This window comes from Macaca nemestrina, chromosome 11 (assembly GCF_043159975.1).
Source record: "Macaca nemestrina isolate mMacNem1 chromosome 11, mMacNem.hap1, whole genome shotgun sequence".
Lineage (NCBI taxonomy): Eukaryota > Metazoa > Chordata > Mammalia > Primates > Cercopithecidae > Macaca > Macaca nemestrina.
In genome coordinates, this window is record NC_092135.1 from 55,606,396 (window position 1) to 55,632,783 (window position 26,388).

At 40.3% G+C, this 26,388-nt stretch overlaps 1 protein-coding gene across 7 annotated transcripts in view; it reads right to left on the minus strand.

Annotated features, from left to right (window-relative positions):
- LOC105493210 (activin A receptor type 1) overlaps positions 1-26,388 on the minus strand; it is a 141,732-nt gene that overhangs the window by 39,027 nt on the left and 76,317 nt on the right. For all 7 annotated transcript variants that reach the window (XM_011760731.3, XM_011760733.3, XM_011760729.3 and 4 more), the window contains 3 exons: positions 7,042-7,305; positions 4,831-5,042; positions 809-908 (listed from right to left, as the gene is read on the minus strand). In XM_011760731.3, the coding sequence (XP_011759033.1) occupies positions 809-908; positions 4,831-5,042; positions 7,042-7,305 (576 nt within the window). The remainder of the gene's footprint in view (positions 1-808; positions 909-4,830; positions 5,043-7,041; positions 7,306-26,388) is intronic.

A 26,388-nucleotide genomic window follows, 5' to 3' on the forward strand; every position in this document is an offset into this window, starting at 1 on the left:
AGCCAATCAGCAGCATATAAAACAAGCTATTAAAAAAATTTACAAATTTTGACCCAGGAACCCCCAATTCCTGGGAATTTTTTTCTGAGAACTCAAAAGAAAGAAGTAATGTGTGCAAAATCTTTTTCAAGCAGTATAGTTATAGTGACACTGTCATTTCATGGACTGCTACATAATCTTCAAAAGTATTTGTGATGTGTACAAACACATGAAATGTTCATGAGCTTAAAACTGAAAAAAGGGACATAAATTATATGTACAACATGATTATGTCCACATACAAATATGTTCATGTATGGGGAAAATGTGAGAGGTCATGGAGAAATGTATATAGCTCATATTTAAATAAAGGAGTTATAAAGATCCCTTTGCTAGAATTGGTTTCATTAATTATTTTCATTAATTATTCCCATCAAAAAGAAGAAAAGAATGAGAGGAATTAAAGAATTTCAATAAACAAGTTTATTGTCCAAAAGCCTACTTACTTCAGATTATCCAATACCTATGGTAAGGAGCAACCATATCAATTCATTTCTTAGGCATTCTCTCACCATCCCAAAGGGTCCACTTACAATTGAAAGCTTTTGACGAGGTGTTCTGTGTACTCATTAGTGATGGACTCCTTTGATAAGAGCTTAAACAAGTTCAGGTGCTCCAACATGAGTCATACAGAATAGAGACCACATCTCATAAGTTTAATAAGGAAACAACTGGTAACAAAAAGCAGATTTTCCAAGTTCCATCTTTTACTTCAAAAACACAACTCACACTGCATATTACCCACAAAGAAAGGAAAAAAAAGAATTACCGACACACTCCAACAGCGTAATCTGGCGAGCCACTGTTCTTTGTACCAGAAAAGGAAGACCAGAGCCACTTCCTGATGTACACGAATGATCCAATAAATCCTGTGGTTTAAGACAAGGGGGAAAAGAAACAATTGACCAATATAGCTCCCACTTTGGAACATTAGCATGCATGACATTGTAACTCACATGAAGGGCAGCAATCCAGGACACATGGCCTGTTAGCGTGCATGTAAAGCTCCTCTGGAAGAAGGAAGAAGGACTGGTTTTATTTCTTTTTTTTTTTTTTCTGAGACGGAGTTTCACTCTTGTTGCCCAGGCTAGAGTGCAAAGGTACGATCTCAGCTCACTGCAATCTCCGCCTCCCAGGTTCAAGTTATTCTCCTGCCTCAGCCTCCCGAGTAGCTGGGATTACAGGCATGTGCCACAACGCCCGGCTAATTTTGTATTTTTAGTAGAGACGGCATTACTCCATGTTGGTCAGGCTGGTCTTGAACTCCTGACCTCAGGTGATCTGCCTGCCTTGGCCTCCCAAAGTGCTGGGATTAAAGGCATGAGCCACCGCACCTGGCCAGGACTGGTTTTATTTCTTCGGAATACTAGAAGCTAGCACTTCACCTAATATATGATAGGTTTTCCCAAAGGATAAGTAGTCCTTTCTTATATGCAGAGTTTCCAAATAAAATATATAATGAAAGAAGCTGAGCAGACAAAGTTGAAGGTGTAAATCAGAAAGCCCAAGAAGCAGAGATGAGCACAAGAGAAGCAGTAGAGAGAATAGCAGGTGGAAGAGAAAGAGGGGGGGACATCCCTTCGACTTCAAGAACTGGGTATAATTTACCATATTCTGCTATTCTCACTAAGTATCTGTCAGATGATTCACTTTAGTTGCCATACCAACTAAGGAACTCTAATTAGGAACAAACAAACTAGGAATAAGGAACAAACAACTCTAATGTGATTTGTAACGAAAAGACTCCAATGACCATGTGGATCATTAAATTGGTAAGCTCAGGCAGCAATGGGCTGCCTGGTTGGAGGTTTCCTTTTAGGTAGGTGAGGAGCAAAACTATATTAACACTTACTTGTCATTTCTTAATGTGAATCACTCACAAATCAGAGAAGAAAACAAATAAAGCTTTCATTGAGAACATAAAACCAGTGCCCCAAGTTAATGTCTACAAATGAAGGTGTTGGCAAAAAGATTCCCAGTTAGTTCATTGATAAAGTTTTCCTTCTTACTCTCAACATAAGCCAAGAAGCAGGTATCAGGCACAGGTTATTTGTAATAAACAATATTGTGCCGATGGGTGATAAAGGTAGGGTTGCAGTAATATTGAGTTAATATTTCCCAAAGCTCATCCTTTCCCAAACATTTTGGCTGGCCTACTAAAGCAATACATTGATTTGTATGAATTTCATCTTCTTTCACTTCCTCTGAGCACCACTGTGAAGTACTGTTGATCGGCAAAATTACCAAAAGCTGAACATCCAACGGAAGAAATTTAGAACCCTTAAAAACCACAAAAGGGATAATCAACAAGAAAATGAGTGTAGATGAAGCAGAGTTTCATATCTCCCTAACCATTTTCTCTCTTGCGGTTCTTTTTTCTCCTTATTCATTCATTCTTTTTTGAGAAGAATAATTCTGAAAATTAAACTAATGTGTTATTTTTTTCATAATGTATGATCCTGCTTCTAAACCCTGTTCATAGACCTAAGGAAGGAAAAATAAATAATCAACCCAAGACTAACAAACATATATCTCAACTCTCAGATGCCAAGCCTTCTTTTTGTTCTTTTCTTTAATTCAAGACAGAGTCTCACTATATTGCCCAGGCTGGTCTCGAACCCCTGGTCTCAAGGGATCTTCCCCCTTGGCCTCCCAAAGTGCTGGAACTACAGGCGTGAGTCACCATGCATGGCCAAGGCTCGTTTTTCAATGTAGATGTGCAGCTTAGTAAAGGTATGCTTTGTTGAAACATGCAAATGAGCATATTGCTTAAATAAGCAAGTATGTAGACCAATAATCACAACTTGTTTGCAATAGTGTTCTTTACTGTGTTATGATATCGTGATACACTGTCACATGACATGGTTGAGTTTAAAGGACTATTTTGGCATATGCTCCATTCCTCTCTCAAAATTCTAAAAGCTATTTAAACAGTTATTTATACCAGATATTCCTATTATTGCCCTTGGTAATTAGTTATGTTAGCAGCTCTGAGGAATGAAGTTCTAACTAACCTATTTTAGAATCTTGCTTTGCTAAAGCTTTGTCAGGATTCATCCTCACATCTTCTTGCTACTAACTCAATAAACTCATTTAATTTCCCTTAAAGCTTGAAATAGACTTCTAAGTATATAGCTAACAAAAAAAATTGTATTTCTCTACTTTTTGAAATGAAATGTCCTTATACTGCATTCTCTTTCCCCAGTTCCACTGTGCCACAGTTTAAACAGTAGGTAAATGGAAGCTACAGAAGGTTACTTCCCCCTTTTACATACCAAAAAGTGGCCCAGTGATGGGGCAGGTGGTAGAATGGGATGTTTCCCAGCCCATATCAGGCACTACCAAATGTTTGTGACAACCTGCCAAAGGTGGGTCCTGCAATTGTCCAGGTGTAGCATCTGTGCTACCCAGATGGCCAATGGTGAGGGGAAGTCTTCTCCAGTATAAGGGGAGCTGCAGGGCAAGTATAACTGCCGAACTGTCAGACACTTTGAAGCTTGTTGTCTAGCAGAACAAGACTTATTGCAAAATGATTTTAAATACGCATGGGCAATGGCATTAAGTAACACTGAATCACATTAGAAAGTTATTACTTTGATTGCCTTTCAATTCATCAGATTGTGACAAGGAGAGAGTCTCGAATTGGTATTGGCATGTCTCTTGCACTCTCTTAACACCCACAAATCTCAAATTTTTTCAAAGTACGCATCAGACTCAGCATAATATCCATATAGAATGCTATTATTTTTTCTTTTGCACTTTATGATAACCTTCTGTTTAGAGCAAGTGATACCCTTTCCCCACTTAAAGTTCAAAGCGTCTTTAAAATGAACACTTGGTAAGCAATTTTAAAAGGTAAATAAAAGGAAACAGTCACTTTTTAATGTGATTTTATCATTTAAAAATATGCAAAAGAATAATTTTTTAATGTATAAATACAATGGTTTCTAACACTGTGCAGTCCAATGAGTAAGTCACTAGCCACACATTGCCATGAGCAAGGAAACTGTGGTTGGTGTGAATTTATATATGCTATAGGTGTAAAATACACACAAGATTTTGAAAACTTACTTCAAAAGCAGAAAGAATGTAAAATTTACATTAATAATTTTTAATTACACATTGAAATGACAAAAATGGTATATATTTGGTTGAATATCTGTTAAAATTAATTCTACTTTTAAGAAACTTTTTGGGTTTTTTCATTTGTTTTTAAGGTGGCTATTTGAAAATTTTAAATTACATAGGTGATGCACATGCTTCTATTGGACAACACCAGTTTAACCAAATGACTGCACTCCACAAGGGGGCACCACAGGAGCATACAAAATTTAAAAGCTGCTTTTTTTGGATGTCAAGTTTTTAAGCCTTAAATTACAGGGTGTTGAAATAATCTAGAAAGGAAATTAATTTTTAATATTAAGCAAAAGGTGCCTTTTTCAAAGAGCACTTTTATGGCTAAAAATAGAGTACCTGAAGACCACAAATTCCAACCCTCCAAAATTGTAGGCAACCATTCTTTTTTGCTTTACTCCTCAGAGAAAAGTAACTAACTACCAACACTACTAAAATAAATCCCATCCCTTATTTAAATGTCTGTCTAAAATGGCTGTTATGATACGGGAAGACTACACAGGTGCCAGCATGTGCTTGTTTAGGACATAAGTAACCAACAGCATGTGTGTACACTGTTCAGTCACTCATTACTGGTTAGTGTTTCATGCTCGAAATAAGAACATGTCTCCAGACATCTTCCTTATGCTTGGGATTCCCTGTGGGGTCATGACTTACTGCTAAAGTGCTGTCTCCAACATTGGTGGTGATGAGCCCTTCAATGGTACCATACTCCACATCTCGGGGATTGAGGCGTTCTTGGTTGCGCCTTTTAAATTTTCGGAGAGCAACTCCCAGCAGGCAGGCTAAAAGACATACTGCGAACACTACAGAGAGAATAATGAGGCCGACCTCCAAGTGGAAATTCTGTGTTCCAGGGAAGGATTTTCCTGGAGTTGTGGGGGAAAAGGGGAATTGGTTGTAAGGATCACTGCTTACTTATTATTAACATAACCGATATCCTAACAAGTGGCTCCTGATTCTGACCACACAGTCTCACAACTCACGAAGTATTAAAACTAAAACACTTCCTAATACCTGGCCAATGGCCCAGACATTTTAACCATCATTCAATTAGACACAACTAGAACTTGAAAAAAATTCCACTGAGAATCAATTGTATTAATGCATGAATGTGAGAGTGCTTTTAAAATATAAAGTACTGTACAAATCTTTGACATTACTCTTATTAACTTGGATTCGGTATGTTTCACCATCAAGCCCTTACAGATACTGTACTACCCTTAAGAGAAAGGGCTACCTGAGCTAAAACCAAATTACCCATCTGTGGTCTCTGTCTTTCACATATCCTGGGTGTCTACTACTGATTTCTCATTCATTTTTTCACATCACAATTTCTGCCTAGGAACCCACTCATTCCTCTCATTGTTTACTCACTTATTCAGACATTCATCACTGATTCACTCCCTTGGTTCAGACCTCTTCATTACATTATGTCATCAGGTCCTGTTCTTCCCTACACAGGCCTTACCCATTTCCATATTACTGGTCTCTTCAGCCATCCAATCACAAGCCTAACTTCCCTTACATATTTATTTAACTTTCCAAGACCAACTAATCAACAGCTTGACATATATCATACTCCATGGCATATGTCATTCATATGAGAAAGTGTAAAACTAACAAAATGCAACATGGAACTATAAATACTGTGGCCACCCTAATCAGATTAGAATGTCCTTAAACTAAAAAAAAAAAAAAAAAATCTTCTATTAAAACTCAAGGTCTAGCAGAGTAATCTGCAGATGAGAAACTTCACACTGTTGGTATAATTTTTGTATGAATTCAGACATTTGTTCATGTCTATTCACCCAATTAATAAAAATTTAACTCACAAAATGTAACAGTAAATTTTATTCCATCAAGAACCTTTTAGTTTTAACCATGTAAATACCTGATCTCTTTTAAAACCCTCTTTGATTATTCAGTCCTATTTGCTTGTCAGAATTTAACCTTTTCCATATGCCTTCAAGTCATCACCATAACTTCAAAATTACTAGAACATGATCTTGCATCAGCTTTTTTGTTCTTCTGCCTCCTTCCTTGCTGGCTGACATTTCTAGTTTTGGATGCTCCTTGTTACCTCTCCTCCACTTTTTGGTTTCTTTCTTTTTTCTGAGTACAAAATTAAATAACTAAACCTATTAAAAATGTACTATATGGTAAGAGAATAAATATGGCTTAGAATGAGTCTACATTAATGTTTGCAGAGACTTTAAGATTGCAATTTAGGGCTCATTTAATAGGGAAACAGTTTCAGAGGTGGACTGGTTTTCTTAGCATATGCAATCTGTACTGGTGGTAGAGAGAAGATTCCACATAAACTACAGGGTTTGTGTGAAATCTCATCCTGCTTCAAGTTTCAGTGATAGGGTCACTGGGCATCAGATATGGGAGAACAGATCAGTGAGCCTTCTTTTGTCTCCTTCCTGATAAAACAGTAAAGGCATTCCACTCAGTCATCAGTCCGTTCCGTTTTCCTCCCTACACACTTGACATAGAGATGAGTATTTACTAACAGAATTGTTTCAGAAATTATGAATGACATCAGAGGTCAGTAACCTAAAAAGGTACTGGGAGCTGTTCACCTGAGTCACAGCAACCAAGAGAGAGCTAACTGGTCAGCCAAGCTGTCCCCAAGATGGACATCATCTTGCTTACATTCCCCCAAAAGGCCCATCCTTCTTTTAGATGCCAAAAGGCTGGTCCTTTCTCTTCTTTACCCAGGGCTACCTTCCTTTTAGCTCTTTGCCTCTGATTCAAAATGTAGGTGGAATGCATCATAGCTACTTAGATCTTTAACCCACACAGACTCAGGACAACACTAACAAAACCCCTTGATCTAGAAATAGAAAAGTCTATGGGAACCTTTAGTGGGCAGCTGGGCCGTGATGTTCCTGTTACACCAGTCCCCTTGGCAGCACTCCACAGCTTGGCCAGGGGATGGCGGGGTCTTACAGGTCATCTTTCCCTGCTCATAAACCTGGAAGCAGCCTTTCTGGTAGACGTGGAAGCCATCGTTGATGCTCAGTGAGGAAAAGCACTGCTGGCCTTCACAGTGGTCCTCATTACCGCAGGAGAGACCTTCACACACACACATGTAGAGTTTGGGGTTGACCTTGGGCTTCTCATCTGCAAGGGAGAGAAAGGAAGGGGAAAAAAAAAAAGAATTACTGTATGAGTTTCGCCTTCATTGAGGGAATGACCATTCCAAACACTTCTATTGAACAGAAAGTCAAGTTAAGCATCACCATCAACCATGAGGTCCACATTCTGTGATCTTGTCACCTAACCAACCAACAAATAATAATTGCCTCTCAACATAGCGATTCATTTATATAAGCTGTGCACCCTCTTAGATCATATTAGGGCAAAGACCGGCTATCATCTGTCCACAGACTTCTGAAAATGAGCCTCTCCCCTGTGGTGTTCATATAACCTTCATCTCGATTGGCTCTCAGATCCCAGTTATTGCATCAAAATAAAATGTTTTACTGGAACATAATGTTTATCACTTCTATTCTATTCAAAAAAAAAAACCGCTCCTAAATACATGGCAGCTATTAATACCAATTCTTGCTAGCTCTGTACAAATCCCCATCAACTAGTAAAACAAGGAATGCTGACATTCTTGCAGCTACATGCAGAAATATACCACAAACTGAGTATCCCTTACTCAAAATGTTTGGGACCAGAAACGTTTCAAATTTAAAAATGTTCTGGATTGGGGAATAGTTGCATCTATCCCGGCTGAGCATCTCAAATCCAAAAATCCAAAATTCAAAATGCTTCAATGAGCATTCTATTGAGCATTGGGTCAATGCTCAAAAAGGTCTGGATTCTGGAGCAGTTCAAATGTCAGGTTTTGAGATTCGGGATGTTCAACCTGTAATATAATAAGAGTTTGCAAGGCTGCACAATCTATAATTACAATCCATGGTACCAATATTTCCAGCTAGATACCTAGACTAACTTTTTCAATAGTGGTTACACTAAAGTTTACATAGATTATAGTGGGAATTAATAGCTGCTTAAGAATTTTTGGCTGGCAGAAAAAAAAAATGGTGCCAAATATGAAGAGTAAGGACACAAGGAGACAAAGAGAACCAAATAATGTTTGAACAGTAAGGTGACAGGTGGGACCACTGAAGAACACACATGTGGGAAGTTCAAGGTGCAATGGAAAGAGGCAGAAACGGATGATCAGGGAAGCACACCTAATCACTCCACTTAACTGTCTCTTTCTGAGAATACTTATTTGCAGTTTCATTTTCACACTACTCTTTTCTCTTCCCTTGTCAGTATGATTAGTTTAGACTTGCTGGTCCCACAGTTTCTACTAGTGGGGAAGGAAAGAGAGGATAAAATGTAAACAGCCAAGTCCTAGAGGCCACTGATTAGTTAGCTGAGACCTCTTTTGCCAAAGCACTGCTCATATAAGGAAATTCCGTTTTCAGAGCTCCCTCCAAAGGTCTATGGCACATAGAGGCTGCCTTCTAATCCCTGAACTCTCAGTAGTGGGTCTGTGAGATAAATGCTTCTTTCTTAAAATAACAGGTCGGGTGGCTGTGCTTTCCAGAGGAGACCTTAAGGTAAGGTCTTTGAAAATGTCAAGTTCATTTACACAGATTTGTGTGGGTGTGTGTAGAGATGTGGGTTATCTCAAAAAGAGAAAAGCATTCTTAATCTTTCTTCTTCCCTCTTCAAAGAAGTGGAAAAATAGTTCACTGCCCACTGTAATGTGGGTGCCTCGTCCCACAGAGTAAGTGCATGCAGACACACAGACACAGCCTTCTATTTATAATTGACTTGCTAGTTCCTTTGAAAACCACAAGGGGCTCATCCAAGAGCAAAGACATGCCTGAAAGCACAAAATCCAAAATAGCCGCTGACAGTCTATGTATGTCACCAGTCTCACCCCTGAGAATCAAGAGCCGTCAAACATTTTTAATGAGCAAAAGTTTTAATGAGCAAAGAGATAGTCTTTATGTTCCTTGCCTGGAGAAATCCGAAGGAAATACCAGCACCAATCTATTTCTATGGGGATGAGAAACATGTATATCTGTTGACATAATCCAGCAAAAAGTTTACACTTGCCAAAAGAGAGCTGAAAGATAATATTTCCAGGGAGTCTAGACATGCTTGCCACTCTTGAATGGCACAAAGCAGGCTGAGGGCTGCCAACTATGCTGCCCAACAGGTGATGATTCTTTGGAGGGAAGTGGATGGGTGGGGTGAGGGGGAGAGGTCATAGTGTCAGACTAATTTGCTTGTGATCTATGGCAGGCAATTGAAAAGACTATGCTAAAAACTGAAATAATGCAATTTATGTACATTTGAAACGCAAACATATATTTTAAAATCCTGAGTATTTTTAGAAGATCATAGATACCCCAGGATATATACCTAACCCACTGAAGAGTATGTGCCTGTTGACACTGGTTTGGGGATAAGGGGTTAGCGCTGGGATGAAGGAGCAAAATAAAAATAAAGTAGGAGAGAGCTGTTCATGGACTGATAATGAATTGATGAGTATGATTTACTCAGCTCGCTGCACGTATAGGCTGCTAAGAATAACAATAAACCAGCAACGCTAGACTAGAGAGAGCCTGCTCATCACTGGTCCTGAGGAAATGGACAGTTCAGGGAACCAAAGGATTAAGGACACCAGTGCTTGTAATTTAAAAATGCCAAATTTTTAAAAAATAAAGTAACAACAACAATCATTTCTCTAATGTGCTCTCAAAACAAACTGTTTTTAAAGTTCCATCCCAAACTAAATTCTAAGTACACAGATGCAGAAGGGGCACTGCTTTTCCAGGGTCTCTAGTTTTTGATAGGCTGTGCAGGGAGCCTGACAGTCGTTTGTACTATAACCTAAAGAGTTTTGCCAGACGTGACAGCCTCAAGTGAATATCACCTTCAGTAAAATTCACTCACTATACCTAACTCCGTGGTATACCTAGGCTTTAATCCTGCAGGGTCACAAACTAAGTCAAAGGGATTCATCTGTTTATTAAGCACTCTCCTTAAATTCTTTATGTACTTCCTGTAGTTGCATGTAGACAACCAGGGATTAACTACCTGTAAGTTGGTGATTCTTTTCAGTAAGATGTCAAATACCAGGGTTTTTATAACCTACCCTCCACAATTGGGGGAAAAAGGCAAGGAAAGACAACTGTTAATGATATGTAATAATTAACTCAATCTCTGATATGAAAGAACCCTGAGCTGAGTCCAACAGTTAGCTAACGGGGAAGTACAAAACCTTCCCTAACTTCTCTTTCCTATTTTGTTCCTTATCCACCATTCAATCTTCTTACTTTGTGTATTCCCACATAACTAATTAGCAAAGTCCTTCATCGTGTATTTATTTTTTATATATATCCAAATATAAATGAAGACCCTAAATTCGTAAGAATGACAAAATGACCACACAGGTGAACACACATGCAGGCACACGTTCACATTCGCTACATGTCACTTTGGCAATTTCATCTGACAGAGTTGAGCAGATGGAAGTATTTTCTGAATTAGAATTACTAAGTCAACAAAGAAGGTTAAAAGCAAGGTAGTAATAGCATTCTCGGATCTTGATATCCACAATTCTAAGGAAGACAGCAGGACTCAAAATGCCCATGACTCACTTTTTCAGTCTTGTCAAATTTAGGAATAAGCATAACATGTGTGGGCCTGTGATATTTTATTTGGTGTGGGAGTGGGGGTGGGGTTCGAGAATGATCACAAAACCCCTTTCAGAGCCACAGGTATGGGTGTGTAGACTCCTAATCTTTCAGACTGTGATATAAATACAGCACACATCAAGGAACACCAAGGAACAGATAATCACATTCTGTGACTGATTTTCAACAGTACTGACAGGAAGCACCGTATGTGATGTAAAGTATTTTACACTCGCCTGTGCGAATATCCAGGAAGTGCCCTGGCAGAAGGCAGAAAGTCTACTCCACCTAATTGACATTCATTTGAATAATTCAGTAATTTAAATGTCAAGCCAGAGGTATTCCCTCTCTGCAGAGCTCACCCACATTGTTTGTTCTAGAAGGCACCTCCCGGCATTACTCAGTGTTATGGCTGGCACTGCGTGCCCTTTGTATCACCAGAGCCAGAGCCGTGTGAAAACACTCGCAGCCTGGGCTGGCTGGGAACAGCAGGGAGTTCTGACCACAAACAGAGACTGCCTCGGTGCCACCAGGGAGAATGCGGGGCTGGCTCCACAAACCAGCGGTGCAGGCTGGGAATCCCAGGAGTTCACCATGGCCAGCTCTTTAAAAAGATTTGTCCTGCTCTGGATGATACTCAGTTCACCATCTGGGCATATCTCCTCCGAGTCTAATGCTGGACTGGCAGAGAAAGAGGCAGACCAAAGAGCATCGTGGACTTTTAAAAACTGTCACAGTCTGGTATAATCTTGTATTTCATGATAAAAGTATTCACATTTATGTTTAACTGGGACTTTAGCAATCACAACACTGTGGACTTACCTATTCACACCTGCCCAGTCACGCACTCTGCAATGCTTTAAGGCATTGAAACTGAGTATCACTCTAAATGGTGCACAAAAACCAACATTTCCCACAAATGTCTTTGACATAAAAGACAAATAAGAAAATGCTACAAGTAAACTGGCCCATGGCCATGATCTGTCCTAGAGGGCAGCAAAAGGAACAGGCTGAATTTTTTACAAGTTCACCTCAAAGTAGCACAAATCATAATGCAGAAATTAGACTGTAATTATAAAAGTCCAATAGCTTAGAATTTGTATAGCTAAAAAAGGAACTCAAGCATCCCTGGACTCCTTCCAACACTCTAAACAATTCATTCATTTGAAATGGCAAGCTTATATGAGGTTTATAGATTATAGGAGTCCTTCCATCGTCTCCTAATCCGGGAGCACAGTTTGGCACCTCTCCAGAATCTGAAAGCATTTGCGATCTCTGGCATTAAACAAAGGCTTTAAGAAGGATTTTGCAATGCTAGGTATCATTGCCAGCAAGCCTGCTCCTAAGACAGAAACACAGAGGTCTGTCTGGAATGCCTAGTGAAGGGCATTTGATCCTCTGACAAGAGGACAGGCTATACTCTCAGGGATAAAATACACCCAGTGCCTAAATAATCTCTCATTATAAAACACTCCTTTAGGGAACTCAAATCATTTTTCTCCCCTTATCCGAGAGACTGACACTTAGTTAAGTTGTAAAGTCAAGAAGAAAATGTATTTCGGCAGTTATGAAGGCAAATAGAGGCATTCAAATAAGATTGCATATAAATTGAATATCAATAACAAAAACTTCCATGATTTTGAACTCCAGATGTATTCTTCCTCCAGTGTTCCCTGCCTCAGGAAATGGCATTCCCATTCATTCAGGTACATAAGGCTGACTCTCTCGGCTTCCATCACACTCAAAGTGGAGACCAGTCATTAACCTGGCCTGCTCAAAAGTGGAGACCAGTCATTAACCTGGCCTACAAGTGCTGGCTGACCTGATCCCTGCATGCTCTTCAGCCTCCTCTTCAGTTACTGAATGTTCTTAAAAGGCCTTAGGGATCTCAGGTCCTTTTAAGCATGGAATTCCGTCTATGTTGAATGCTTATCTCCCTCCAGCCAACACCTCTCCACCCAGTTAGTGCCTATCTACTGTGCAGATTTCACCTTACATGTTACTTTCTCAGAGAAGCCTTTGTTCACATGTCATCTTTCCTATAGATTGTAAGCACCATGAGGGTGAGCTGCATCTATTAATACTTTGCTCACCGTTCATTACATACCCCACAACAGCCTCAGTGGCTGGCAGAAGTGCAGGCCTGATGAGTATTTGCTTCAGAATGAATTTTCCCTTCACAGAAAGGATTTAGAGGTGGGGACAGACCTGATGCTGGTTTTCAGAGCAGGCTGAGCCCATAAAGTCTTTAAATGTCAGCACAGATCTTAACGCAAGGCTTAGTCACCAAGCCGGCATGCCTGAGCAAACCATTTCTTCCTAGAAGAGCTTGCCATACCATCACATCTGTTCACCTACTTGGGCTCACGAATATAGAAAATTAGTACTTTTTGTGGTGTGGTAGGTTTTTTGTTTGCTTGTCAGTTAAAAGAAACAGGTAAAATACAAGTGCTCCTAAAAATAATTGAGGAACTATTTAATACATTAATAGAACAGCTGGGCTCTGTGGGTGGTCCTTCTCTGGATGGTTGATTTGAGGACTCTGGGCTACGGTGATTAGAATCATCAAAACACAACACATGCCTGCAACTCGTCAGCTTGGAGGGGTCAGTGCAGGACTTGGCTGCCTAGTATAGAAAAAGCTGCCCCTGCTCCTTGCTGTCATTTTTCCCTGGTCTTCGCTGCCATATTTTTTCCCTATCAGTGACATAATGGCACCTTCAGTAGGGAGTGGGGAAGAGTGAATTACATCATTTTCCCCTTCTTGCTCTGCTGAAGGTGATAAGGATTCCTAAGTCATCCTGCATTTGAACTGCTGAAGCTGAGGAGAAAAAAAAAAAAAAGTGCCATCTGTTTATTTTGTGTCTGGGCTGACTCCTTGTCTCTGAAATAATCCCTGTAAATTAAGCCTATTGCAGCAGCCACACCTTCTATTTAGAAGCCAAAAAACTCAGCCTGTGTTCAAGTGACTAACAAATGAAAGAACACTGTGGGGTAATGACCTAAGACAATATTGGTCTCTCTTTTCCATGCTTTTTATGATCCTCTGAATGTTGCAAAGACTTGGCTTTAACAAATACAGCATGTCTGTAAAACAACTCCTTAATATGGGAGAAAATAATGACCCCTTTCTTCATTTTGTCTTCAAACTTCTTGAATCTCTGCTTCAGAGAAACAAAGGCTTACAAGGCCTACTGGGAATTGCCTACTGAGGAACACTTTAAAACCAAAAAATACTGTCTCCTCAGCATATGTGCTAATGGCCATGTCTAAGTGGAACTCCAGTGATAGGGAGAGTAACAGAGAATAGAATAGCCTGGAGGAAGAGGGAAGAAAATCCCAGTGAACTGTAAACATTTCAGAAGTCATTCCTTGTTTAGTCTTAGGAGAGAGCCAGGAATGTGGTTCCATCTATTGAATGTCTCAGGCTGGAAGATCTGTTCAAGCCACAGGAAGAAGTGTTGACTCTGAGGACTCACTTTTCATTGCTTCCCCCACCTCCTCGGGCTAACCAGAGAGTATATGGCATTTCAGTGAGGATTTCCCAGCTGGGCTCTACACTGAGAATTTTGGTTTTACAGGAAACATTTAACGATGGGCTCTAGGTGAGACAGAGCAGTGGAGAAAGAACCAACAGGTAGCTTTTGTGCTTAGCTCTCCACTTCGATTTCTCTCTCCTTGCATCCTACTCTACCTCTGTCTCTGGGATTCAGGGACTGGACCTCCTCCAAGGTTGCCAATCTTGGCTCTGGTTGCCATCAGCAAGCCTCTACCACACTCCTACAGCCTTTCTGGAAGCTTTCAAACCACAGAGACAAACCCTTCAAAAGTTATACAGGTCTCCAATTTGTTTAACAAGTCTTGAAATGCAACCTTTAGGCACTGTGGCACCCACAGCTAAATGTGTAAGTGTCCTGAATTAGTTAAACTCTCCTTCCTAGCTCCACAACCTATCCTACCCCAAAGAAAAGCACAGAGGGAACAAAGTAACTTCCAGACTATAGTAGTCCCCGCTTATCCTCCCTTATCCACCATTGCACTTTCCACTATTTCAGTTACCTACCATCAACCACAGTCCAAAAATACTTAGCAAAAAATTCCAGAAATGAACATTTCCTAAGTTTTCAGTTGTGTGCTCTTTGAGTAGCATGATGGAATCTCATGTTGTCCAGCTCCATCCTGCCCAGGACATGGATCATCCCTTTGTCCAGCGTACCGACATTGTAGATGCTACCCTGCTGCTAGTCACTGAGCAGCTGTCTCGGTTACCAGGTCCACTGCCATGGTATTGCAGGTTGCGTTCAAGGAACCCTTCCTTTACTTAATAACTGCCCCAAAGCAGAAGAGTGGTGATGCTGGACTATTGTTATAATTGTTCTATTTTACTTTAAGTTATTATTGTTAATCTCTTCCTGTACCTAATTCATAAATTAAACTTTATCCTAGACGTAGGAAAAGATATAGTATATATAAGGTTCAATACCATCTGTGGTTTCAGGCATCCACTGGGAGTCTTGGAACGTATTCCCCATGGATAAACAGGGGGCTACTGTATTTACCTCTCATCCTAGATGAAGTCAAAGCGATTTTAAAATAAAAGTCAAAAGGGTAAAAACTTGGGGCAGAGTCCAAGCCTCTGATAATGCTACTTCCTTATCCTCCAATTTCCCCATTATTTCCCAAGGCCCTACCAAGTCCAGAACTCCATGAAAGGTTAATGAAGAAAGGAATCCCATGTCTTCAATCCCAGGAAGACGTGCCTGTGCCTCTGTATACCAGCCGTTATAACTCGATCTTTGCTTTCCATGTCTTCTTTCCCCATCAGTCTAATTAATATGGTCCAAAACAATTCATTAATTCTCAGGTTTAACATATTGAACAAGATTGGCTTATCAGTCATAGAATAAAGATCTTACAGTCACGATGAGACCGTTACATTTGAGTCATTTTGAGTTTGTTCTTTTGTACCCCTGGGCCCACAGAAAGGCTCCAGGTGCCTACACTCCAGGTAGAAACAGAAAGCATCCCATTTGAGTGCTGTGAACCAGAACTGGCTTTTCAAGCTCACAATCCCTCCCCCTCAATCTGTGCCATGGCAAATCATTCCCAGCTTCCACAATAATCTTGGACTTTGGCAGAAGAAAGCCAGCTAAGTCTGAGGTGTGTCACGAGGCCACTGGCCGGGGAGCAAGAATATCTAAACACAAATCCAGGCGAGAGCAACAAGCAAGAGTTTCCGCAGATTCCCTCTGGCTCCTGTAGCTGCAGATCACTGACAGCCTAAAGATAACCCAAGTATCTACAAAGGGTCACTTTTAAATAGTAGCTTTAATGCCACCAGTCATTTCAGAAGCATTTCCTTCCAGAGCCTGCTTCCATCCACACTGGCCACCAAGTCTGTCCAACAATGGCAAGCTCACTGAAGAGATTAAAGACCAGAAGGAAATGGAAGAAATCCCAAAAGGGAACAGACAGCTCCTGACATGCTGGGATTCTATTCTGTGATTCTACTTGTGCCAACATTTGGACTACTGAGAAATAATAATGTAGCAAAGAGACACCTTGTAGAAATGACTAACAATCACTGGGGATTAAAGAGCAGGTCTAAAATGAAACAAAATAGTCAACTCCAAAACTTTCTAAAGCTGAGGCTGTATAAACCATGGATGGCTACCCCCAGGAGACTTTTAGGATAGCCTTTCCCTCCAAGAGAAAGCTTACTTAGTTTACTGAACTGCTGTGAGGAGAACAATATGAAGTCTTCAGGCACAAACTATATATACATAGCCAGTGTGGACACCCACTAACCACAGAAGCAACAAATGGAACTTCTCAGAAGCCTGCTGCTTTTTTTCTTCCTTTCAAGTAGGGCCAAAGTTCCCAAGATCTTCCTAAGAACCATTAAAATCTGCACAGCACCTCACCTGTCTACTGAGTAAGTCCACATTGTCCTAAATGGCAGTCAGCCAGGGGCTGGTGTACAAGGGACAGGTGCTCAGTGGGCTATTTTCAGTTGCTATCAGCTCAGTCAGGAGCTGCACATGCTCAGTAGGCACGCAAGTTTTGGTTCTGTTTCCAACTCTGGGCAGCCAAGAGACATACACCTTCACAGCTGCCAGGGCAACCAGCTGCCCAGTGCTCCTCCCAAGACGGGAGCAATGAAAACAGTGTAACCTGGCCAGCCAACATGCCAGTGAGCAAGTTGTACCTCTCATTTCACTGCCTGGGTTATTCTGAGCTGGGCTTATTGACACACCATGGCAACACAGGAACAAAGGGCCAGCTAGAGGGATTTAAATGTCCTGCAAAAGTTGCTAGGAAGTCAGCAGCTCTGGCTTCTGCTTTCATAATAAAACTAGCAATAGCATTATTATTAGATTATTGTTGTTTTGTCACTGTTGTTGTTATCACTTGTGAGACACCTGTAACAGTTCTACTTTTGCACTAAGGCTTTGTTTTTGTTTTGTTTGCCACCATTTAGTTGCTACAGTTGGGATGCCTTTGAAAATGGAGTATGTGTGCCTGCCTGTCCCTAAACTGCAGGAGGATTAGTTTTTCCCATCCCTTTACTTCTCATCTTGCCACACTCTATGATCCACTTTCACCACACACCACTCTTTCAAAACACACAAACTGCACCTACTTAATCTCTCCACAGTTCTCCACTGCCTTTGGGATAGAAGACAAACACCTTGGCATAAGGCTCTGCCACGCTTGCAGGTCTCAACCCTCAACCCTAATTCCGTCTCATGACTTGGTGACCCCCCCATGGTCTCACGTCTCTGGTATTCACCCTTTCTCTGCCTGCAACATCCTTCTTAGTCCCTCCTCTGCTGGTCTAATAGCTATTTATCCTTCAAAACTCAGCTTCCATGCATCACCAGCCCCAAACCCAGCTCCATGTGGGATGCAGGCCTTTCCTGCCCATACCCCTCATGCTATGCTGTGACCTTTGCTGTACCCAACTGGACTGTGACTTCTTGAACCAGGAATCACTTCTTGCTTATGTTTACATCACCAGTGCCTACCAGTGTTGTCAACTGGTACTCCTGTTAATTTAAATTGACTAAAAGAATATAAGTTTGTCTTATAACTGATTCACTTTTCCCAAACTCATAAATTATTTGAAAGAGTACATGTGATCAGCCCAGATCAGTCCCTCTGTCTCTTATAATATTATCTTTTCTCTATTACTATAATTATTATTGTGGCCAACATTATTCATTTGTCAAATATTTATTGAGCACCAACTGCATACCAGGTAGTGTCTTAGACACGAGGGATAAAACAATGAATACCTCCACATTCTGACCTCTCACACTCTAGGGCTCACTATGTGCTGGGCACCCGGCATGTAGTCTCATGACTCCTCACAACAAGGTGGGTACCATTATTGTTTCCATAGTACCAGGTAGCAACAAGCACAGAGAGGTGAAGGAGAATATACGCAAAGGCATAGTAAAACAGAAGATGACTAACAATGGTGTTTTGGCCTTGTCTCTTTCCTGAGAAAGGCTTGATTTCTATGCATGGCCAAAGCCTTCCTTTCAGAACACATTCTTTGACTCTGACCATCCATACTATGTCAAACATGATCCTAATCCTTTGCAAAACTGAAATTGTGAAGCATATGAACTGGGACGTGAAGTTAAGGATAAAAAGAAGTCATTACTGTAACTCTACATGGCATGCTGCAGTATTATACATATATCAGAGGAGTCAAATTCTAAACTGGACTATTGGTAATTTTTTTTCTATCCATTCTTTGTAACTTTTCTGAATGAATCTCTGTTTCGCTGTTGTTTTTCGATTGAAACTATTTTGGTGCGGGTACCATAATTCAGAAGACAAAACAAATGCAGCAAGAAATAAAACAAAGGAGCCATCCCCACCCCAATCCCCCAAATCGCCAATTTAAAAAATACTGGCAGCCAGGCATGGTGGCTCATGCCTGTAATCCCAGCACTTTGGGAGGCCAAGGTGGGCAGATCACGAGGTCAGGAGATTGAGACTATCCTGGTTAACATGGTGAAACTCCATCTCTACTCAAAATATAAAAATTGGCCAGGCGTGGTGGCGGGTCCCTGTGGTCCCTCGGGAGGCTGAGGCAGGAAAATGGCCTGAACCAGGGAGGCGGAGCTTGCAGTGAGCTGAGATCGTGCCACTGCACTCCAGCCTGGGTGATAGCAAGACTCCGCCTCAAAAAAAAAAAATATATATATATATGTGTGTGTGTGTGTGTGTGTATATATATATATAGTGTGTGTGTGTGTGTATATATATATATATATACCAGCAGGTTTTTTAAGGTGAATGTCACCACCATGTGCCCAAGAGGAATTTCTCATTCTTCCTTTTATTGTTTCTCTTCTTCCCACATCTCTCCTCCTCACATCCCATATACATATTCTCAGCAAAGCCCAAGTTCTGTTCTAGCCCATAACAAAGAATTAGATGTAGCATTAACCATGGCTCTAGGAAACACCCTGCTTGCCGGGCTCAGATTCAGCTGATGAGAATCAGGCCGCAGGTGCTCCAGTGTTATGATCCAGGCTGAGAAGGTGCAAATGTAAACTTCCCTCTTCCTGCCAAATCACTGACTTAGAGAGAAAGGATGGTCAGGCTACATGGAGTTGTGAAAAAATAAAAGGTTCTAGACCAGCTGTGTTGAGGAATACACCAGATGACCTATAGTCAGGTGTGAGAGCTGTCACATGAGGGCAGTAGGAACTCCTGCGCAGTGAACCCTTGAAGCAGACTGGTGTTGTCTTTTTTAATTTCAGTATGGGGTAGGACCCACTATTGGATAGCAAAATCAAGTTAGTAGTTTAAAACAAGGTTTCTTTCTGTCTTTTTAAGTGAAATAAAACTGAATAAAAATTTAAAAGACAAGGAATAGGTGCACATTAAACATAGTAAGAGTAATTACTGTTTCATGAAATTTTCATTTCAGATGTGTGTGGGCACTATCCATGCAGTGGGCCTTACTCCAAAATGCTTCTTGCTGTGAGTCACAGTCAAAAGTTTGAAAGCCACCTCGCCTGTGTCTTACACTATCTTGGAATGACATGAGTTCTGAGTCACTATGGCTATTAGGAAAAAACATTATGTATGGAATCTTGACTGAGGTCATCCCGGGCTGCAGAGGAAAGTTCCGCAGGTCAGTTTGCAGTGTTTTAAGAGTTATAAATTAATTTTTAAGTGTGTTTTATTTTCCTTGGTGTTTTCCTTTTCAAGAGTGAAAGCGGCCTATATGACATGCCTACAATCCTTCTGCTTTACCAGTTTTTCCACAGAGAGGAGATGGCATTAATCCTCTCACTCTGGAGACCTGTCTTTATAAAAGGGGACTCTTAGAAGTGACTGCACTGCACACTGATGACCACAAGGAAATCATTTCATGAGCTTGGGTGTGGAATTTGTTTTCTCCTCTGTTCAATATTTGACTTTCTTTGAATGAATGTTTAGCATCCTCCCACACCCTACTGCTATCCATACCCCTCTTCTACTGTCCACTAAAAAAAAAAAAAAAAAAAAAAAAAAGAATATGGCACTAGTTTAACTACTCATGGCTGAAACAAACACTTCCCAGGAACGAAAGGCTGAAAGGATGCGTTGTCACAGCTCGCCTTGCATCAACTAGTATAGGATCATTTTGTAAAATAAGAAAACTTGATAATAAAGAAGCAGTGTCTTAAAAGTATGATGCTTCATCAGATATTTACATTCTAGTCCCAGTAGTAGCAAATGGCTTAGTATATGTCATCTCTCTCCCTAAAAACATATTCCATTTGATGATATGCCAAAGAAAAAGATTTTATTCTGAACAAGAGAGAAATTATAGTAACAAGAAGAGAAACAAATGTAATACTAAGACATTTCTCTTACATTCATTCACCCCTTCAAGAACTTCCTGAATCCCGAATAATGAGAAAATCAAAGAAAGGCTTACTCTATTCTTCCCCCCCACAGTAGCAAAGAGGGGCACCTTTGTAACCCTAACAAAAAAGTCCATTGAATTTATCTCCTTCCTTCCCTCATTGGGTAGTGGGGCTGGAAAGTCTAAGTAGTGATGGCTTTGGAAATACTAAAATCAAGTTAACTCAGAAAATAATTTAGTACCTAGCAGTCTTCTCTAGAACAGGCCGAAATCTCTTGCGAAAAAATTCTGCATAAGTCTGGCCTTCGTTGCTACAATAAAATCTAACTGTGGTTTACAAATTTAATAAAATGTGGGTCGTCTCAGCTTTGAAATATTTCCAAAGGAGCAATATTCCCTTTAAAGTAATTGTGTCATAGTCTTCACCTGCAAATGCATACAGGGACAAAAGAAAAGCCAAACATGGAGGTTCTGCCTTCACCCTGGTGGTATAATAGTAGTATTACAGCATGATTAGTCTTATTAATGGGAAGGAAAGGGAAGGATATACAGGTAATTAGGACTCAAGTGCTCTTCTCTATGAGAGCAAATAAAACTCTTCCTGCAGCTAGAGTTGTATATATAATGAATATGAAAAATGATTACTGGTAGGAGAGACAAGAAAAGTAAGAAACACAACCCCAGGTGAAGGCACCTCATCATTTGCTATTACAAACTCTCTTCTCACGCTCTCAAACAGACTGGATTGAGCTGGATTCTAGCATGCACCAAACATAATATGAATGTGGATGTAGCTAATTTAGGGCACAAAAAAAAAATGCAAAATTTCGAAGAGGACTGATAATGACTGGAGCTCTTGAACACCATTCCTCAAAGTATATGATGCCTTTTGTTGGCTGTGTAACCTTAAGCAAGAGCTTTAACCAATCCAAAAGCACATCCAAAAAAATGTATCTTATGAGGGCACTTGTGAGGATTATAGGAAATTATGCATGAAAGCTAGCCCAACATCTGGTGCGTATTAAGCACTCATTAAATATTACCTATAATCATCAAACAGGTCGTTATATTGGAAAGCATTTTCCAAATATAAGAGGTGAAAAAATCTTTTATTGCCCACAGCATTTAGGATTCCATAGAACTTGAGAAATACTCTGAAGTACACTCAAACTCTACCCCCCCAAAAAAAAAATCACTGTTTGGAACTAATATTTGAAATATTACCACTATTTCTAATCGATATTTATGAGACATCTGAGAGACAAAGGGGTAAAAGGTTTTTTATTTTCATAAACTAAGAAGAGTACACTACCCAACAAAATGTATTAGAACAAAATCTCTATGACTCTTAGTTATGTCCCAAGAATGTAATCTAGCTTCATTAAAGCATAATTAATAAAATGCCTTAGCTGTTCTATAAACATCAAATATGGGTCTATTTCCTTTTAAGCTTAGTAGTCTAAAGCTCACTCAGCAGTAGACAAGCTACAGAGATACTACATATTTTTGTTATCGGCCCCATTATTTACCTCTTTTGGTTAAGCATTTGTACTTAATATTTGCTTTTTAACTAATGTTGAGGATACTAGAGTGTATTATAAATAGGGTTTCTCTTTGGTTTTTAAAATTTTCCTATTAAATATATAAAAACAAAATGCCTTCCATAGAACACACACACACACACACACACACACACACAAACGCACAATAGGGAGCTGAGTCACAGAAGAAAGATGGCACTAAGGCAACGGCTATTATGATTAGAGTATGCTAGGCTATAGCACTCACTGGATATTCTATTTAAAAAAAAAATCCATTGCAATTAAAGGATGATATGCTCTTTTCCATACTTGTAAACATCCTAGTGGTGGTGACAGATTAAATAGCAAAACCTTAAGTGTCAATCTATTTCCATTTCCACTTCAGCCTAAACTAAGTTTTACATGTTTTACATGTCTTCATTGTGGCATTAAGAGGTTATTTGCTGGATTCTTGGACAGCTTAAGAGCTGAAAGCAGGGGAAAAAAACAACAAATGGCATGGTTATTAGCATTGCTCCATAACTGTCCTTTTTCTGCCCCACTCTTTTCCCCATTCTCTCTCCACCTCTCCTTCTCTCCTCACACTACATTTCCACTTCTCTGTCTCTTCCTCTCTCTTTTTTTATACCTTGCCCACATCGCAGGTCTACCCATGATATCATCTGAACTGCCTCATACCACAGAGGCAGGGTGCGGTGGCTCACGCCTGTAATCCCACCACACTGGGAGATAGAGGTAGGCGGATTGCTTGAGCCCAGGAGTTGGGAGACCAGCCTGGGCAACACAGTGAGACCCCAGCTCTACAAAAAATACAAAAACTAGCTAGGCATGGTGCCCCGGGAGGCTGAGGCAAGAGGACTGCTTAAGCCCAGGAGGTTGAGACCACAGTAAGCCAGAATCGTGCCACTGCACTCCAGCCCTGGTGACGGAGTGAGGCTCTGCCTCAAAAAAACTAAATAAATAAAATAAAATAAAAATAAAAGGCAAAATATCATACGGAATTGATGGCCAGCCAAGATGGCTTAAGCCTATAATCTCAGCACTTTGGGAGGCCAAGGAGGGTGGATCACTTGAGCTCAGGAGTTGGAGACCTGCCTGGGCAACACAGCAAAACTCCATCTCTACCAAAAATACAAAACAATTAGCTAGTTGTGGTGCACAAGCCTGTGGTTGCAGCTACTCAGGAGGCTGATGTGGGAGGATCACTTGAGCCTGGGAGGAGAAGGTTGCAGTGAGCTAAGATCATGCCACTGCACCCCAACCTGGGTGAAAGAGACCCCGTTTCAAACCACGACAATGACAACAAAATAGCAACAACAAAAATATCATACAGAATTGATATGGTAACTAAGGAAGAGAGTGAAATCTGGAGGGACTTAAATTCTCAACATTCCTTAGATTTTTAAGTAATAATCGTATTATTTACCAATTTAAAAGAGGTAAAAACATCCTAGAAACTTGACTGTTAGAAATGTCTCCAGCAATTGTCAAGTATCCCCTGGGGGATAAAATTACCCCCAATTGAAAACCACTGTTAGCTCATCAAATCCTCCCAGCTTTAATATAAGCCCATTTCCTCGTATTAATTCCTTCAACATTGCCACTCAGGATCCTTTTCCCATACCTTCTTGGCACTAACTGACACAACTGCCATACTATGGTAGTATCTTTAACACCACTGCTCAGAGTGGAATATAAACTAGGTATCTAAAATGGTCTATAACCGCACTGGCCAACAGAAATAAAATGTGAGCCACCTAATGTAATTCTAAGTTTTATCACAGCAGTAGGAAAAAACAGGTCAAATTTTTAGTGTGTTCAAACTTCAGCTTGTATCTTACATTTACAGCATATTTCCACTCATATTAGCCACATTTCAAATGCTGTATGTGACTATCAGCTACCATATAGGACAATGGAGAAGTATAATATGTGTCATTAAGTATGGGAAGGAGATGGGAACAGATCAAATATTATGAACCTAATATATAATGAAATAGACGTAATATTTTAAGTACTGATTTTTTCACACTGTTGGCTATACTAACTTGTCAAATTATATGCCTCCTTGGAAACTCATCAATTATATAAAGAAGACCACTACACTCCGAAGAGTCTGTAACAGGGGCGTTAGTCTTACTGTCCCATGTGACCATAACAAGGCCGAGATTCCTACAATAAGCACCACTCTTTATGGAGGAACACTTGTAAAATAAAGTGGGTGCGCTCAATGCGCAATGAAGTAGTGTTTAGGCTTTCTATATCTAGAAAGATATATACCAACATGTTAAAAGCAATTACATGTAAGCGAAGGGAATTATGAGTAACTTTTACTATCTTTCTCTCTTGATTATCTATTTTGTCCTTTTCAACAAGGACAGGACCATCCCTGAGCAACTTTTTGGAAACGAGGGGATGGGAAAGTGAGTAATGACAGTAAGTAAGCAAGGGTCAGAGACGCCAAAGGCACTGAAATGCCTGGGTGGTGCCACACAACTAAGAATTAGCCTTCTATGGCCTGAATGTTTGTGTCTCCCCAAAATTCATGCCACTATCATAACTCCCAAGGTGAGGGTATTAGGAAGTAGGGCCTTTTGAGGTGATTAGATCATGAGGGCAGACCCCTCATGATTGGGATTTGTGCTGTTATAAAAGAGAACCCAGAGAGCTAGCTAGCCCCTTCCACTATGAGACAACACAGAGAAGGCACCCTCTATGAGGAACGAGCCCTTACCAGACACTGAATCTGCCAGCACCTTGAACTTAGACTTCCCAGCCTCCGGAACTGTGAGAAATAAATGTTTAGTTTTTGATCCACCCAGTTTCTGGCATTTTTGTTATAACATCCCAAATAGGCCAAGACATAGTCTTTGCCCCACAAGTATCAACTATCCCACTGAGCATTCATTTTCATGAATAATCTTTGTAGAACTGAAACCAGTACCTAACTCCGTCATACATAAAAACACAAAGTATGTATGTCTCACGCTGCCTTAATGTATACTAAATATTCCAAAAATATAACTAATATATAAATCAAGGGCCAACGGTTCTGGTTTTTTTTAATTCCACCAAAATCTGTTCACCAATTCAGAAAATTCAGTCACTGAAGATAAGAGACCACTTATGACAACTAAGCCACCAATATAACACACCAGTACCAATCTATTTTCGAAGATGTTCAAGATTATTACCTATATAGGTGCAAGCATGTATTACTTCATCATATCTTCTTGTAGGCTCATGCCTAACTACACTATAATATATCACATTTGGGCTTTTTTTCAGGGGGACGGGGGGCGGGGGTTTGAGATGGAGTCTTGCTCTGTTGCCCAGGCTGTAGTGCAGTGATATGATTTCGGCTCGCTGCAACCTCTGCCTCCTGGGTTCAAGCAATCCTCCCACCTCAGCCTCCCAAGTATCCGGGATTACAGGTATACACCACCACACTCAGTTAAGTTTTGTACCTTTAGTAAAGATGGGGTTTCACCATGTTGGCCAGGTTGGTCTCGAACTCTTGACCTCAAGTGATCCACCCGCATTGGCCTCCCAAAATGCTGGGATTACAGGCATGAGCCACTGCACCTAGCCTCGCATTTGTTTAAATATATGTTTTATTGTTAATTACAGAGTTTTCTCTTATTTCTCCTTTATTATTTATTTATTTATTTTGAGACAGAGTCTCACTCTGTTGCTCAGGCTGGAGTTCAATGGCACGATCTTGGCTCACTGCAACTTCCACCTCCCAGATTCAAGCAATTCTCCTGCCTCAGCCTCCCAAGTAGCTGGGATTACAGGTGTCCGCCACCACGCCCAGCAATTTTTGCATTTTTAGTAGAGACAGGGTTTCACCATGTTGCCCAGGCTGATCTCGAACTCCTGACCTCAGGTCATCCACCTGCCTCAACCTCCCAAAGTGCTGGGATTACAGGCGTGAGCCACCATGCTTGGTCCTATATTTATTTTAAGTAGAAAATTAGGTTGAATTTTTTAAAAAATAGGTGTATGTAAATATTCAGATATAATATATATAAGAATTTCACTTCAAAATAGTCAATAATCACCAAATATTTATTATAAAAAGAGTGTGTTAACTTTGACAGGCTTAAGA